This window comes from Brachycentrus maculatus, unplaced genomic scaffold, assembly GCF_059751285.1.
Source record: "Brachycentrus maculatus isolate JH-2025_06_01 unplaced genomic scaffold, ASM5975128v1 h1tg000221l, whole genome shotgun sequence".
Taxonomy (NCBI): Eukaryota; Metazoa; Arthropoda; class Insecta; order Trichoptera; family Brachycentridae; genus Brachycentrus; species Brachycentrus maculatus.
In genome coordinates, this window is record NW_028280972.1 from 1,960,490 (window position 1) to 1,979,773 (window position 19,284).

The window sequence follows — 19,284 nt, forward strand, 5'->3', positions numbered from 1 at the left end:
GGACATACATCTCATATTTGAGATTTTACAAACCATTAATATCAATATTACTCTCTCTCTTTCTCTCTGTTTTTCGCATCAAATCTCTCTTATTCTGTATTTATTAATAAATTTAACATGTATCACGTGTACGGTATTTCATGTGAATTTATTTTCACAACCACCTGTTGCCCACAGTTTGAGAGCTACTGAGAAAACACCTTAACTATTCGCTCATACACAGGTCCATTCTCTACCGACTTCAATTCAAACACAAAAAAACTTTAACGTTGTAGGCTGTGCAGTGCGCTCATTGTGTTAGTCGTATCAGTTCATAATCTAAAAGAAATAAAAACTTTATATGTTAACAGTATCCCATTGCAAATAATCGGTCTGACAAATGTGCAAAAAACCCATTAAAGTTTGTCGAATTATGTGATTTTGAAAGTACTCGTATAATTTCGAGTTTCACTTTTTTGAAAGTTCAAATTATTCACTAGTAAGTACTCGTAAATCTACTTTACTTATAACTTATACTCAATTCAAAATGTTACTGTGTGATTTTTTAAAATTTATATTAATTATATTATTTTGTGTTACTTTTGTACCTGTACCATCTACCTACGAATCTTCTGACAATAGCAAAATGGCGATTATTCATACAAACGCAGGTAGATGGATACTCCCTATGTTAATAAATTATTGACATGTTGAGTATAAAACGGGAAAATTTTATGTATTTTTATTATATATATTTTTCATGGAATGTGAACGATGATATTTTTAGTTTTATTTTTTAAATTGTAATATCTACCAAACAAAATGTTACTTTCTAGCAATCCGAATCCATCTTGAATCTTTTAACCACGTGATTTTCTATCATAATACCAGATTCAAATAAATTATGTTTTCTAGGTGTCTTATCTTGATAAGCATCTATAGTTTTTTATATGAAAAAATATAGAAGTCAGAGCATCCCATGGTTTACGATCTGAAATTTGGACGGATCAAATGATCACGTTATACACTTGTGTAACGTTCACAATTCTGCCCATTATTGAACATCCATATCGTATTGGACAAATTCTGTCCGCCTCCGTGCTGTGAAGATGTTGGAGGTCCCTGGTTCGATTCCCAGGGGGGGGGGCGAAAATAAATATAAGTGATTTAACACTCTAATATGTACTTCAATTACCCTGGACTGGTCTCTGAAGCGCAGGAGTGATCAAATTGCCTTCATGGGCTAGAAGAATATTGCGCTAATTTTTTTTAACTTGTACATATATATATATACAATATTGGCGGCAAAACACCTTTCACATTTTTCTACATATAAAATAAAGTGTCGGGTTGTAGTCCCGTGGTTAGTGTCGCGGACTCTTAAGTCGGAGTTTCTCGGTTCGAACCGAGAAACTCCGACCAAGGAGTTAACTTCTAATAATGAGCTGCTTAGGCTCACAGAAATACTATGAAATTAAAATATTTGTGTAAATAATTAAAACGTAAATATTTATCTTTTAAATAAAAAATAATAATACTAAAAATATTGATATGATTGTATGGTGAATAATCCAGTGTCTGTAAATAATAAATTATTAAAATATTTTCGTAATAATCTTCAGAATAATTGCGCTTAATACCTACTTACAGAATAATCACGGAACGTCATTGACTTTCTAAACGTACAAATTAAATATAATATGATACCAAACAGTACGTACATTGTAACTTATACGCGACGTAAATAAATTGTAATGTTCATTAATATATTTACATAAATATATATATATATATATCGATCCATTCCGTTTGATCATTAAATCACAATGTTTATGACGTTCGATTAATGATACAAAGTATAATCTTGGAACCATAAGAGATAACAGTAATGTCACCTTCTTACATGCTACTAAAGGACGAAAGGTCTGACCATATACATAATAAACGGAGCTATTTAGATAATACATGCATATATGTACACTGAACTCTATATTTATACAAATTCTCGGAATAGAATTTCCAAGAATTTGAGTAGTGTGGTTGTCAATAATGGGTAGAATTGGTGAATGTTACACGTGTGTAAAGTGATCACTTAAACCAGCCTATGACAGTCGTCAGCCCCTTAAGTGCCCAGACTTCCATATTCTTCTTCATCTTTGATGAGATGTCAAAAAATAACATCGTGTTATATGTTTAAACTTTAAAAACGTTCTCCTGAAAAATCAAGTTTTTTTTATTTATGACGTTTTTGAAAGGAGTGAGCGATGTGTGTAAAGTTCAATGCAGTTTTGTTATACTTTTTAATATTCCATAGTCGTATTAAGTTACTTCTTCGGGTTACTTCTTCATTGAAATTATTTTAGTCTCTATTGCATACGTCTCTATACATTATAAACAAACAGTAACGTTCACAGAGTTTAATCCGAGTAGACCAGCGGTTCCCAAAGTGGTCTTACGAAAGACTCCCCAGGGATCTCCGGGATCTTTCAGGTGGTCCCTGGAAAATTAAAATAAATTTTATTATTTAAACCTCAAAGTTCGACAGAGCTATACAGCGCTATTATGTATGGTTGGTATTACTATATGGCTCTGAGACCTGGATGCTAAAGGCGAATAGACAGGTCGGAATATATTACTAACAAATCAATGAGGCGAATGGCAGAGGAAGGCACGTACAGGTATGTCGAATACTTGTCAAATAATCGACGGATATGTATGAGGAGATGCATGAACGTGGAAAATCAAGATCAAAGACAGAGTAGTGTGGCGTTCTATTCTCTCTGCCTGGGTAGGCAACCATCACGCCGCAGACCCCTGCGGCGTGATGGTTGGTTAGTTAGGAATGTATAGCTCTATTTCTCCTTCCCTAGGTTAGATCTTTCTTCTCTCTCGTGTAATGAAATGCGTCTACTAAACGTGACGCGTCCTTCACATTTCACACTTAATTCTCATCCAATTATCGATTATCGAATCACGCCTCAAAAGATTCACTCCAAAAAATTAAGTTTAAGTTATATCAGAATGAAATAAACATAACTAGTATTTATCATGAAAATATAAAAAAAAAAAAAAAAAATATTTTAAGTTGTATTTGGTAAATACTACTATTTATTCAAAAAAAATTGTGATACGTATTTTGATGCATTCTGCATCATTTTCAAACACATGCGGCGCAATAGATTTTAAGAAATTACTAAGCAAAACTTAAATTAAATATGGATAGATTTTACCACAAAGCGACTGCCGAATCAATTAAAGAAACAAAAATAATGCTCATGCTATATACAAAGTAAATAATAATATGTTAACTAGGAATGATCATATCGCTGTTCTTTATATTTATTTACTTATTTCTTTAATTTTATCATATACATAATTACAAACTGCAATAATAGGCCCTCACTGGGCTTTCCCGTGTTATAATGAATGAATGAAAAAAAAAATATATATACATATATATACGAGTATCTCTGCGGCAATAGCAAAACTTCAACTCATTTCAACAATTTTCAACATACAACACACACACACACATATATATATATATATATATATATATATATATATATATATATATATATATATATATATATATATATATATATATATATATATATATATATATATATATATATATATATATATATATATATATATATATATATATATGTATATATATATATATATATATATATATATATATATATATATATATATATATATATATATATATATATATTCTTAGCATCTCGAATTCGAGTGATTAAAACATGCATATGAAACATGCATATGAATTGATTTAACGTAAAAATAAATGGGTTGATCCTAATACATACTTCACCGTACTCGTTTCCTCTACTAAACAAACTTGTACTTCTCGGAAAAGCGTAATGTATGGGTATGTATCTGAGGAAAAGGCCAAACACCTGTATGGAATTCGATTCTACTGTTTTTAATTTAATCGTTACCAGGCAACCATTTTCCGGCCAGGCCGCAAGGATGGAAACCTCAACCAGTTGGAATAAGATCGCAGTATGTCATGGCGTATCGTAATAGAGTAACGTAACACCGTGTGCATTGTTATTTTCTGTCATTGTTATTACTGTGTTGTACCGCGAACATCAATAAATGCATATCATTTTTCGCATAAGTTTCTGACATTCTGGATTATCCACGCTGAGGATTCAAATGAAATCATCCGTTCGCAGGACGCTCTAAGTAAGCTATTCGATCATATTCATAGAAAATTTACAACATTTTGAATATGTCCAAATACTTGTTCACAAGTCTGGATTATCTCCAATTAAGACTTATTTTTTACATTCTTGCTTGACATCTCAACAAAGATTAAGAAGAATATGGAAGTCTGGGCATTTACATGGCTTACGACCGTCTTAGGCTTGGTTGAGTGATCACTTTACACACGTGTAACATTCACCAGTTATACCCTCACTACTCAAATGTCGAAACTACCGCAAGCAAGCGCGTCTATATTTTGTTAATGTTTTGTGTTATTTATTTATATCTAAATAGTGTTTTTTTGTGATTTATTTTTAACTATTTTTATACAACGGACTTTTGGCTTTAACGGACACCACATACTTCTATTTAGTCCGTTATATCGAGGTTTTACTGTATGCACAAAAATGAAATGATATTGACGTTTTACATGTCATTATTTTTTTGCATATTCTGTAGACAATATGATTAAGATAGCATTTAAAAAATAGTTTAAACACTAGCAGAGATTTCTTGTGGCTTTTCAATTCAAATCACCCAAGAATCTTAAGGAATTTTTATGTAATGTGGTAGAATTATATTTTGAGTATGTATATGTCGATCCCTTTCTGGCAGAAAAACATTAGGGAATATATATATATATATATATATATATATATATATATATATATATATATATATATATATATATATATATATATATATATATATATATATATATATATATATATATATATATATATATATATATATATATATATATATATATATATATATATATATATATATATATATATATATATATATATATATATATATATATATATATATATATATATATATATATATATATATATATATATATATATATATATATATATATATATATATATATATATATATATATATATATATATATATATATATATATATATATATATATATATATATATATACTTTGATTACAAGTTACTAGACTGGTCCTCTTCAAAGAATTCACCTCCCCGACGCACACATTTATCCCAACGGAACTTCCACTTTTGGAAACAGTCCTGGATCGCTTCTTTTGTGATGTCCTTCAGCTCCTTCGTCGCATTTGCCTTAATATCGGGAATTCTTTTTTTTTTCAATTCAATTTATTTATTTCAATTATATATTTATATATATATATATATATATATATATACATTACAAACTGTATAAAATTTAAATGGTATATATTAAAAATACATTAAAATAAAATATGTGCAAGAACTATTGCTAAAGGTGTAGAAGAATCCCGCTTCGAACTCCTTCAGACACATGGAACAGATCGATATCCAATGAGATATTGTTCAACATAGCGGTAGCTCTTCCTACAGGCATAACCATCGGCAGGTTGGTCCTGTGTATAGGAATGTGAAACAATCTATGTCGACGCTGCCTTAGGTAACTATTGAGAACATACAGACCAATGTTCCAGATAATTTCAAGATTATCGATCATACCGCGCAACAATCGATAAAAATGCATTGATTAGGAATGGTATTGATTGATCTAGGCAAATATTATTTTTATCCCCTCCCTATGAAGATGGTGGTATTTTCGATTGTCACTCTTTGCGGTCCTTTGACCCCGATAGGGCTTCTGGTAAAGAGAGTGATGTGTGCATCCCTCCATCTCGTCTGGTCTTCCTCACTTTTCAGTTTTGTTTTTCCAGATGATGCGTTCGCTGATGTTGGCCTGCGTCGTGGGCAGTGTGCTGACGATGGTCAGCACAGCTCTGGCTGCAGGGCTGTCTCCCACAGGGCCAAGGTGCGGACAGCTTGTCTGCACCAGCGCGGACTACTGCTCAGACTCGGGAATATGCGAACCTTGCTCGAGCATATGCAACTCGGAGCACCACAACTTCGATTCGGAAACATGCATCAAATATTGTCAAAGTAAGTACCTTATCACATTGTTACGCCGCGTGTGTGCCGCGGCACACTGGTGTACCGTGGTGATTAGTTGGTGTGCCGCGGAAAAAGTCTAGTTTTGTGAAAATAACACAATGGCTCCAAATTTTGATTGCCTGTGCTCAGTTAAGTAGGCTAACATTTCGTATTAACCATAATATGGTAAATACGCACCTAAATACGAAATTTCTTAATTCGGTAGCCTTATCATATAAGTGCAATAATAGGGAAGTAAGATCTTTTCCACGCGCTGAATAGGCTTTTGTCACGATCTTGGATTATTGGCTAATAAATTAATATGAAAAATCACAAGGCTTATCGATAACATTCTTATTGAAATCTGTAGGGAACTCAGGGAGATATTTAAGTTTAAACTTTAGATATTTTAATAAAACGAAAAAACTAAATTTTTATGACGTCAAATGGCTATAGAGCTGTAATAGTATTATGGATTATTTGTTTACCACTACACTACCATTTGTCTCAGACCAAATTTTACGAGAGAGCAAAAACAAACTTGTGAAATTAAATAACTAATTTGTTTTATGTATTTTTATGTACATATCTTAATAAAATTAAACAAGTATTGCAACTACAGCTACATCCCTTAGCCAGATTATGGAAAACACTATTTTAGACATTTTGTGGAATAAACATAGAAAGTGAAAAATTTAACAGAAATACCCCTTTGCCATTACACTACATTATATAAATTTAATACAAGTGAATGCAGATATCATAGCACTATTAAGTATGTCGCGGCGCAGCACTTTTGGATAAGAATCATTTTTCATCAACAAACAGGTTTTATAAACCGCTTTGTGGTGAATCATCGCAAAGACACGCGGAGTTCGTGCTGAGCGCTGAGCCTTCGAGCGGGACTCCGAAGTAGCACGTAGTGAAGTACTAAAGTTATCTCTTTGAATTAGAGCGCTTGTGCACTACACGGAACTTCACCGTCCGGCACTTCAGTTACCGTGGTAAAACAATAATTGGCTTGTGCTTTTGTCCATCCTTCTCCGAATCGGTGCTCTTGATCGGTACGTGAACCCGTTGCGCGTAAATTCGATCACGCTAAACTGTCGTAGTCGCTTTTATTTTTCAAAACCGGACTGCCGAACGGTTAAATTCCGGGTGCACAAGCCCCCTTAGCATGAAAAAACGGATGATTGACTTGTGCACGTGTCGGTCTTTCTACGTATCGGTGCGCTCGATCGGTGCGCGATCACGGTGCGCGTGAACTCGATCACGCTAAAATCTCGTAGTCGTTTTTTTTTAAACCGGACTGGCTGATAGTAAAATTCCGTGTAGTGCACAAGCACCCTTATTCTGGTCGGGCGACCGAGTTGCTTAACGATTATTTTCCACTTACGGCACATATTTGTGGAGGTCCTCACCAAAACGTCACATTTCCATTATAAATGATTTTAAGTCATCAGGAATTCTAGCTTATAAAATGGTTACGTTTTGGTGCGATTTAATGTTTTCATATTGGTTTAACACAGGATTGGTCGCGTTTTGTCGCTACTTTAATTGAGATTTCGATTGAACAAATTTGTATTTAAAGGATTTTTTGTGCAATATTGGCAATGCAACTTTTTGGTGAGGATCTCCACATTTTACTCAACCCATCCGCATACTTTTAGAATATACATTGAAAAAATATTTTTATATATATTTTTTAATTTTGAGGGGCGAAGGAAGGATAAAAGCAGAGTAAAGGCTGTTGAAATGCGCTCTCTCAGACGAATGTGTGGAAAATCATTGTATGACAGAATTAAAAACGAAGATTATAAGGAACGAATTTAAGGCTGAACAAGGAATAATAGGAAAAATTAGGAAGAGTGCTTTAAGGTGGTACGGACATGTGGAGCGAATGGATGGCGAGAGAATGACTAAAACAATACATGTGGCGAATGTGAGCGGGAAAACAGAAAGAGGACGGCTGAAAAAGACTTGGCACGATCAGATCAATAAGAACCTAAAATCTGGTGGTGTTGAAAGTCTGCGTAATCGGAGGGCATGTATGACTAGATGTATGGATGTGAAGGAGGCGAGGAGTGTATGTCAAGACAGAAGAGTGTAGCGTTCCATTCTTTCTGAGTACACCTGCGCGGAAACGGCGTGATGGTAGTAGTATTAAAAAAATATATATTATTTGATCCATAACTTTAAATGAATAGTTACATCAGTGTTTAAAAAATACCATATGCTTCGATATATTAAGGGGGTACTCGCAAACATACAATTCAGTAAGTGACCGACTGCGCGAGGAACCAGACTTATCTCTGCACACAATTTTATTTTTTCTAGAATATTTATTTGCATTTATTTTTTTTCTAGAATGTATATTGAAAAAATATTTTCTTCCTTACCTTTCAAAAACTCTTTTCTTTAAATCGTATATTTATTTCTAAAAAAAACTAACGTCATGATGGAGGATAACGAATCACCAATCCACATTCTCTATAATTGTGACGCATTCGCTCGCAAACCAAGTCACATCCTTGGAGGACCACTACTGGACTCCGAGAAGGTGAAGCTCCTACCACCAAGACAGGTCGTGAGTTACATGACACATATAGGTCTTGAGAGTGAGCTGTGATACAAAGGGAGGTCACAATAGACCTAATATGGTCGCAGTGACATAAGGGATGCAAGATCCCTTGACCTCACAAAAAAACGTCGTGATACCTGGATTTAATGAAAATTAGGTTGCGATTTATTGTACATTTTATGCATTCATTTTTAAAACAAACACAGATTTTTTCAGTCTACCTAAGTTGTATTATATTAACGAAAGCACATAAAAAAAATTATATTGCGACAATTATTTCGTCTAGTTATGGCATTTTCAAACGACATTCGTTTGAAAATGCCATAACTCGGCGAAACAATTGTCACATTATTATTTTTTTTATGTGTTTTTGTTAATAATATACAACTTAGTAGACTTAAAAAAAACTGTGTTTGATTTAAAAATTAATACATAAATTAAAATGGAGTTCTACAAATTAAACGCCAAATCAATAAATAATTTATTGCATAACATTTTACGTTTTGCCGGAACATATGTACCTAATGGGATGTTTTCATGAAATTAAAATTTTCGCATCTCAACATAAATGAAGAAGAATTTGGAAGTCTGGGTATTTACAGGGTTTACGGTCCGTCATGGTCTGGTTAAGTGAGTAAGTTATCATTTTACACACGTGCAACGTTCACCATTCTACCCATGATTGACAACCACAATGCTTAATTTTTTGAAACTCCTAGATATATCATTAATCTCATGACGATGTACGTGTGAGTCCACTAAAGCCATTTAGGGTTGGATTGAGAAATCTTATTTTATTAAAGGACAGACCCTTTTATTTGGATGTATGCAAGATCCTAAACGAATTATTTTGCTCACTGGAAAACGTCTGAAAACATGAGAAATTTCACTCTGTATTCTCGTCCGATTTTCGATAACCGAATCGCCGCCAAAGAAACTTCACTTAAAAAATATGTTTTTCGTCGGGGGAAAATGGAATTACCTCGGTGTTTCCCTTATCCTAACATTCGTTTTTCGAGAGTAGCATCCTTCTCTCCATTCCATCTTGTGTTACCCGGAGTCAATATTAATATTATATCCGTGTTAGTTCATAAGGAACTGTCACGAGAGGTGGTATCATACATGATAAAATAATGAAGACATACACCAAGCTAGGACACAAAATGCTGAACCCTCTTCTAGTAGAACGCAAGATCTGCTCATTACAGTCAACAGTCCGCCTTCTCCTGAGGAGTGCAGCGTGGTTTTCTCCCAGCAATGTGCAAATGCTGGCAAGTTCCTGATTGACCCACACTTGATTGTCCCTCCTGTTCCCAATACAGATTGAAATAAAAATACAATAAGTTAGTCACAAGAAACAAAAATCCACTTAATGATCTATAAACCTTGTATATAATAAGCAGGTTAATAAGATTAAATAGAATGGATCATTGTCAGACGGGAGGAATATCTAATTTAACATATCGCTCACTCCTTTCAAGAACGTCATAAATCAAAATACTTGATTTTTCAGGAGAACGTTTTTAAAGTTTAAGAATATAATACAATGTATTAAAAATAAATATCAAGCCACTTACTGAACTTTTTACTGTGCAACAGATCTTTTTAGGTAAAATCTGAAGTTTCTTTCTCCATTTGAAAAATATTTAGTTTTTTGAAAAAAATAATTAAACAATGCCTTTTCTTCAAAATGCAAAAACAACACTTTCTGCCCTGTAGCGGTTAAACATTAAGTTAAAAATATGCCGCTTTTGCTGGGATATAGTACATTATCTGGGCATTCCAAAAACATGCACAACTGAAAATTTACATTTTTTTATTTATGACGTTCTTGAAAGGAGTGAGCGATATGTACTTAACCTATAAAGGATTGTATTAGACTCGTTTTGTGTTTATAACAGCCGATATAATTTTTTGATTTTTGAAACGATTTGATTCTCTGATATGAATTTTTCAATACGATCCCTGAAATCAAATTACGCTTTATTTGATTAGTAAAGTTGTTTTGTACATGACTTGATAATCGATAGTTCGAATCGTTTTATGATGACTCATCCGTAGTTGTTTTGATCTTACCTGACGTGACTCATCAACTCGAAACCATTTTTTTGCTTCAGAAATACCTACTCCGTCGGAAATAATATGTAAATCAGCATGCATTACTTAAATATTAGTGTTTGATTTTCTAAAATTGATTTTGGTGCGTATGTACAAATTAACCTTTTGGTTACCAAAATCCAATATGTCGGCTTTCTGTACTCCAGCGAGAAATACCGAATCCGTCGGATCTGATGTCATGATTTAAAAAAGTATCAGATACATTTTGGACAGTATGTTAGGGATTCCTTCAGGGTTATGCAAAAAAAACGATTTACATTTTATTTTCTTAAATTAATTGACACTCCCCCTCCCCAGCAGAGAGAAGAGCTGGAAGGACGGGGGTCAAGAAGGTGGGATATGATTTAAATTACGTAATAAAAAAAACATAAACTTAAACGTAATTTAAGCATAAGTGGCATGAGCGGCCGAGTTAAGCTCTAATATTATTTAAAAATATATGTTTTAACGTGTCAAGGTTAATAAACAATATGCAATAATTTGATACAAATATATTACATAACTAAAAAAATTAAAATTCTTTCAACGCCGGACATCGGCAATTTGTTTCATCTCCAGTGTTATGCGTACGGCGTAAAAAGGGGGTAGACATTAGACGAGCGGCATTTACTTGTTAGTCATTTAGTTCGTAATTTTTTATATTGTTGCATACATTTCATTGAATAAAATCCAAAAGATATTTTCGTCGCGCTAAAATTACGAGTAAAACAATGCACAGAGTTTAAAAATTATCAAACACATTTTACATTTAAATTATTTATGTTTGAATCGTGGTTTTTATGGCAAAGTACCCCAAAAATCCTAGTAATTACTTATACATTGTAACATTTTGAGTGTGTCCAAATACTTGTTCACAAAATCTGGATTATCTCCAATTACAGGAGTTATTTTCATATTATTTTTTGACATCCCATCAAAGATAAAGAAGAATATGGAGTTACACGTGTGTAAAGTGATCACTTAAACCAGCCTATGACGGTCGTCAGCCCCGTAAATGTCCAGACTTCCATATTCTTCTTCATCTTTGATGAGATGTCAAACAATAATATGAAAATAACTCCTGTAATTGGAGATAATCCAGATTTTGTGAACATGTATTTGGACACACTCAAAATGTTGTAAATAAATTATCTGGTCAAATTATAAGCTTAACAATAAAAAATGAAAATGGTATTTTCTGGCGTTTCTCATGTGTGTGATTATATTCCCGGATTCGGATCTCACATACTAATATAGTTTCTGCTTAGTAAAAAGCTTCTTTACATCTCACCAATAGATGTCTCTAGTGAAGTTCTAGTGATTCAAAAACAAGGTTTCTAAATTGGTTCATATATATAGAACTTCCAAGAATTTGAGTAGTGTAGTTGTCAATAATGGGTAGAATTGGTGAATGTTACACGTGTGTAAAGTGATCACTTAAACCAGCCTATGACGGTTGTCAGCCCCGTAAATGTCCAGACCTTCATATTCTTCTTCATCTTTGATGAGATGTCAAAAAATAATATACATTGTAAATTTATACAAGCCCGTATTCAATATTTAAATAATACCTACATATTCCCACAATGAAAATAATTATCGCCGTATGGTTTTATTTTTCAGTTTTCTTAGTGAGTTTTAACTTTTTTCCCGATAGCTTAAAAAAACAAAAAATTACCACAGTTTTTTTATTAATTTATAATATGTATTTTTTTTATTTCAGATTACTTACATGATATGCTTTTCTCCAAAAAGAGTGATGATTTCACTGCGTTAAAAGGTGAATATATTAAAATTTTATCCATATAAATTACTGCGCATTTAGTTTTATGAATAGGTACTAAATGAATGCCCCTATCTATATAATATTCGCGTAAGTGTTGTGTTGATTAATATTTTTTATGAATAACATTACTTCCCCTTTCATTTTATACGAGAATGTGGTTGAGTTGGACAACAGTTTTAGGACATTTTACGAAAACACTATTGGCGATCAACGTGTTAAGAACTGTATGGAAAATATTAAACGTGGAGACTGACCGGAACATTTCGTCGTTACGTGTTACGTTACGATGCGAGCATTCAGGCAGTCAGTACACCGAATCGAGCGCTCCATCCATAGTTTCGGATGCTCGGTGATGCTCGCCGCGAGCGATGTTACGACGTTATGTTACGATGAAATGCTCCGGTCAGTCTCCACCTTAAGATTTATTAATGAAACTACTTATATGTTTTTGTTTGTTTGTTGCTCTATTATTTTTGCGAAAAATATTTATAGTTTTTGTTGAATTATTGCTTTTTTCACCCATTATTGTTTTTCAGCCATGTTTAAATGATGTAAAAACCCTATCAATATAATTTCAGTATATTTGTTTGTAAAGCCTTTTTGGCTTCATCTCTGTAATGTACTCTTAGTATTCTTTAAGCATACAATATTTCCTCTTTTCACTTACTAAGATCAGTCATTCCTCCTCCATTTTCTTTCCTAAATAGCAGTAATACCCTTCACTGTTACCTATCAGTCACTCACTCATCAGTTTCCCATCAACTATATTACATTCCTTTTTCTAATATGATTACTGATCAAGTTAACAACAGTGTCAATCCAGTGCATTCATTGCCCTATCAATTTACTTATTTGTTTGAGTTTATATATATTTTTTATTGTTATTATCGTGATTCTTATTTTTAACTAAACTAAGGAAAATAAAACTGTATAAAGAGGCATCACAACATACTATTTTGACATGGCGCTCATTACTTTCAAGAACGTCATAAATCAATAAACTTGATTTTTCAGGATAACGTTTTTATAATTTAAAAATATAACACAATGTATTAAAAATAAATATCAAGCCATTTACTGACCTTTTTACTGTGCAACAGATCTTTTAAGGTTATAAAACCTGAAGGTTTTTTCTCCATTTGAAAAATATTAAGTATATTTAAAAAAATAATCAAACAATACCTTTTCTTCAAAATGCAAAAATAACACTTTCTGCCCTGTAGCGAGTAAATATTCAGTTAAAAATATGCCTCTTTTACTGGGATATAGTACATTTTCTGGGCATTCCGAAAACATGCACAACTGAAAATTGAGGATTTTTGATTTATGACGTTCTTGAAAGAAGTGAGCGATATATTTATTTTGCCAAAAAACAGCTTTACTTACGAATCATGTATTTTTAACTTTGATAAAAACAAATGCATTGGAACCTCTCATAACGAACATAATTCGTTCCAGAATCTTACTCATTCAGTGAAACATTTTTTTAATTGATATTAGTAATGTTAGTAAATAACCACTCACCGACTACTTCTGTCTACCGGTTTCGAGACGTACCCGTCTCTTCGTCAGGACATACACTACAATTTAACAATCATGCGAACAACACTACACCACACCCACTTAGTACTATTCACATACACTATCACTACACATGCAAAACATGCAGAGCGAGTTGTTAGTCCCACCATGCTTTTGGGAAACTGTTTCCCAAAAGCATGGTGGGACTAACAACTCGCTCTGCATGTTTTGCATGTGTAGTGATAGTGTATGTGAATAGTACTAAGTGGGTGTGGTGTAGTGTTGTTCGCATGATTGTTAAATTGTAGTGTATTTCCTGACGAAGAGACGGGTACGTCTCGAAACCGGTAGACAGAAGTAGTCGGTGAGTGGTTATTTACTAACATTACTAATATCAATTAAAATGTTTGACCACAAAGTAAATGCTTTGAATATAAATAATAAACATTTTTTTGTTTTGACTAGCGTGTAAGTCGCGGCTTACAAGTGAATGTTGTGAAAAAGGGGCTTGCCCTTTCTATGTAACTCGTAATGCGAATTATTGCTCGTAAAGGAAGCAAATTATTCACTATTTTTTGGCTCGCTATGCGAATTACTTATTATGAGATGTGTTCGTTATGAGAGATTCCACTGTATATATTTGTAAATCCAAATTAACTAATATACTACTATTATGTCAAAAGACCACTGTTTCCAAATTTTTGAGAGTGCAAATATTGCTCACTCCTTTCAAGAACGTCATAAATCAAAAATCGTCAATTTTCAGTTATGCACATTTTCGAAATGCCCATAAAATATACTAAATCCCAGCAAAAGAGGCATATTTTTAACTTAATATTTGCCCGCTACAGGGCAGAAAGTGTTGTTTTTGCATTTTGAAGAAAAGGCATTGTTTATTTATTTTTTCAAATATATTAAATATTTTTCAAATGGAAAAAGAACCTTCAGGTTTTACCTAAAAAGATCTGTTGCACAGTAAAAAGTTTAATATGTGGCTTGATATTTATTTTTAATACATTGTATTATATTTTTAAACTTTAAAAACGTTCTCCTTAAAAATCAAGTTTTTTGATTTATGACGTTCTTGAAAAGAGTGAGCGATATCAACAATTTTGATAAGATACAATATTCGGTCTTGGTAGCGGTGTATTAATGAAATTTATTTACCTGAATAAATTATTTCCCAGTTTTTAGAAACTAATATTATAGATATATAATCTCTAACTAAAGAGTTCATGGTTAGTGAAAATTCTATAATATACTGTCCCTTAAATTGTATGAAAGAAATAAGAATAAGAGAGATTTAAGAGAAGAGAGAGACAGAGAGAGAGCATCTCAAAAGAAATCATGGCGAAAGCGGTACCTTAGCAATTCACATATAGCATCTTAGTGTATATTTACAATGCGCGCGTGTGTGACACTATCGTATTGTACCTCTTTGTATTGTTGTAAATGCTTCATTCTATTTTGCTCCACTACCATAGTGTCGGAATGTGTAGCTCTCTTTCTCCTTCCCTCTACTTATATTTTTCTTCTATCTCATGTAACTAAACGTGACAAGTAACGCGACAACCTTGAAATTTACATTGTATTGTCTGTTTTAACAATATTCATCCTTGTTTCCGAGTTATTCACACATATTCTCTTTTTGTTACAGGAACGGTTGATCACCTCAAGTTTGAAGTATCTGTTATGACGACCATTGTCGCCTTACTGCTTTCATTTTTGGTAGCATTTTTACTTTTGTGCTTTTTCCGAAACTATAAGAAGTACTGGGGTAGGCTCCAAAAAGTATTTCAGAGTAAAAAGGTAAGCAGGAGAACCGCAATAATTAACAATTTTTAACCAAGAACATGTTGGTAATTTTTTCCTTCAAGTGTTTAACCTTCAAATGTTGTAAGAACAATGAATGACTCTGGAATCCGCATTCGCCCTTTTATAAAAAAAAATAATACACACCAAAATTTGATAACCAATATGAACGACTCAACTCTGACTGAAAATTTTTTAAGTTTTGTAATAGCCTTCTTTTATTTATTTACAGCATGCTCGTAACTTGGCGGGTTTGGAACTGACACATCAAAATCCACACACAGTATCTCCTGTACAACCACGTAGAACAAAACCTCCAACAACCCAACAGCAAGAGCAGATGACCAAACAGGCTGATGAAGTACAAGTCCCTCAATCACAACCGATTCAGCAAGAATCATTGCAAACACGACAGTCGGAAATGAATTTGTCTTCGGGTAATACAGGTCAAGCAACTTCATCACTTTCACGTCTATCAAGTGTTATAGAGGAAGAGAAAAGAGTACTTCGAGCGCAACAGGAGCAGACTTTGGATGCATCTCGACTTCAAAACTCGGCAACTAATAGAAATATGCAGCATAGAGGAAACAGTTATATTCCTCAAAGAGATATACCCAGAGAAATAATTGGTAGACGCATACCCACAACTCAACAACTTTCATCCGAACTAGTTGATGAAAATAGTTCCGAAATGGAAACTATTTCTCAAAGTGCCACCACACTTACAGATGCGCGTTCCCCAAGTGAAGATTGCCTATTGAGTTACGGGGATAGTGACAATATAACTTACACAACTTCAATGCCTTTTACTCCACCTAACGGACCAAGCAGGATCCCAGAACATGCGGGAGGAACATCAGATGTTTCTCAATCAAGAATAATGAACTCAAATACGAGTAATCATAACTCATCTCCTAACCACACCAATGTTCCACCAGGAAATGCGTCGGATACTGAGTATCCTAATTCATCTAACAAAACCGGCAGTCAGTATTCTACGATCTACACAACATCTAGTAGCTCATCTTCAGGACATGTAAATAACAATTATGAAGCTTCACAGTAATTTACAAAATGAACGTAAATACTCAGAACTTTGTGTCTAAGATTTCTTGTCAGTTGAAATAGTAAACTTAAATTGTACTTAAATTTACATCATTAGGAATAAGTATTATGGTAGTTTTATCCAGTATTATTATTTTTTAATTTATTCTAAAATAACAAAGCAATATTTTTTCAAAAGACCATTCATAATTTACTTAGCTCAAAAGACAGATTTTTTCTAGTCCTACAGAGTTCAGAGATGGTTAGGTTCTAATACTTTATTTTGAATTTTATTCATTGAAATAGTACTTATTTCAATCATCTTTATTATTAATCTAAAATATACAGTAGGGCATACAGTAAAGGTATATTTAAAAAATAAATTATTGTAACATAGATTAATCTGATAACCATGTCATACCACACCAGAATATTTGCAAGAAACTCACAATCTGGAGTAACATTCTAGTTTACTTAAGTCCATTCTGAATTCTGAAGTAAATCATAAGATTCTGAAGTAAATTGAATTGTAACGGCACTGGCCGGTTCCGAATACTACGGACTACTACCAAACACTACGGACTGGCCGGTTCCGAATGATCATGGATCGTTCGATTTATGGAAAAAGAAAATGAGCCACGCACATAAGGGAAATGTCGGAGAAGAAGTGAGCACTTTGTGCAACTTAGGGCAAAACTCTACAATTTCTCTGCTATTACCGATAAAAGATGCGGTGCTGATAAATCGTGACTAAATCAATAAGGTTTACCTTATTACCTCTATCTCTACTTTAGTAGACCATCCAATTAAGAAAACATGATTGATATAAGAAATTTTATTTACTGTTTTTATTTTTTATTTTATCAGACTCGAAAAAAATAATGAAAAAAGAGAATTTTAAAACTTTTAATTATATTCTATGTTTAAGTTTAAAATATTAATAAAATAGTATTAATCCTCGGCAAAGAATGGTTAGACGTTATGTTCGGTCAGTACTTAAATCGTGGACCTTCAAGATCAGCTCTATGATCTGATTAGAGGGATATGGTATGTGGGTACATCGTAGAATACTACGCATTCCATGGACCAATATGGTCAGCAAAGTAAATGTGTTCCAAAGAGCAAGAGTAGGAAGACAGTTGCTGACTGATATCAATGTCCAGGAGAAGTCCTATCTGTGGCATGTACTTAGAGAGAAGTATGCTATTGCACCTTATCACAAAATAGAAGGTCGACAAGGTGTGGGTAGAAGACAGATTTCTGGCTCCGAAATATACAATATTGGAAGGGGATCAGAACCGTCGAGGCACTGTTGGAGCTGCCCAAGACAAGGACAATTACTGTCAAGTTATAGTCGATGTCAGAGGGACCTGACATAACACGCACAGAAGAATACTCAATACTTACCTCCTCCCCAAGGATTTCGGAAACAATCTTTCAAAATCGTGTTTTAGGATTCAAAATACTCAATACTAATCCAATCTCCGTCATTTAATGCATATTAAAAAAAAACATGTTATGATAAATGTTATGTAGATAATAATATGTTAGAAATTTTAAAAATTTAAAATTAGAAATTTAAATTAAAAAATTATAAAGAAATATTACCGTTGAAGAACAGAATAATGTTTTATTAATAATAATATTACTTTAAATAAATATTAATTTATGAATCTGTAAATTCAGAAAGGGCAATAGAATTTAGGATAAAATATAATGAAATCAACAAGAACTGCTAACAATACCAGAAAAAAATGATCATACTACTTTTTAGAAAAAAATCCTAGTACTCTGTATGTATTACATAAGGCTATGAAGTAATTTTTTAAATAAGAATAGTCATCTGTTAAGAAAAAAATTGTAATATATATGAGAATTTTTTTTTCAATAAATATTTGTAAAATATTATGTTATTTGTTGTTTTACTAAAAATATCACATTTTGGCCGCCCATTCAGACATCAAATACAGTACTAAAAAAAAATCAGCAGTCGAATCCACAATACAGACTGTAATGAATACTTTGAATCGAATCCTGGTCCGGGTACCGAAAAAGTAAGTGCGTTTGTGCACTACACGGAATTTTACCGTCTTGCAGTCCGGTTTTGAAAAATGAAAGCGACTACGACTGTTTAGCATGATCACGCGCCGATCAAGAGCACTGATCCGAAGAAAGATGGACAAAATCACAAGCCAATTATCGTTTTAAAACGCTAATTAATGTGCCGGACGGTAAAATTCCGTGTAGTGCACAAATACCCTACAAGCACTCGGGTGAGTACTATGTAAGTACTTTTACGAGCATCAAGACGC

The 19,284-nt window shown here is 33.0% G+C and overlaps 1 protein-coding gene across 2 annotated transcripts; it reads left to right on the forward strand.

Annotated features, from left to right (window-relative positions):
• The first annotated feature begins 215 nt into the window (after positions 1–215).
• LOC148306912 (uncharacterized) lies at positions 216–17,808 on the forward strand. Of its 2 annotated transcripts, none has more exons than XM_088264222.1 (5): positions 216–478; positions 5,918–6,140; positions 12,533–12,589; positions 15,774–15,925; positions 16,161–17,808. In XM_088264222.1, exons 2-5 carry the CDS (start codon positions 5,918–5,920, stop codon positions 16,992–16,994), a joined length of 1,266 nt encoding a protein of 421 aa, XP_088120348.1. In that variant the 5' UTR covers positions 216–478; the 3' UTR covers positions 16,995–17,808. The 2 variants fall into 2 exon arrangements, with proteins under 2 accessions (XP_088120348.1, XP_088120349.1); XM_088264223.1 differs by lacking the exon at positions 216–478 and adding an exon at positions 4,014–4,197.
• The last annotated feature ends 1,476 nt before the right edge of the window (positions 17,809–19,284 follow it).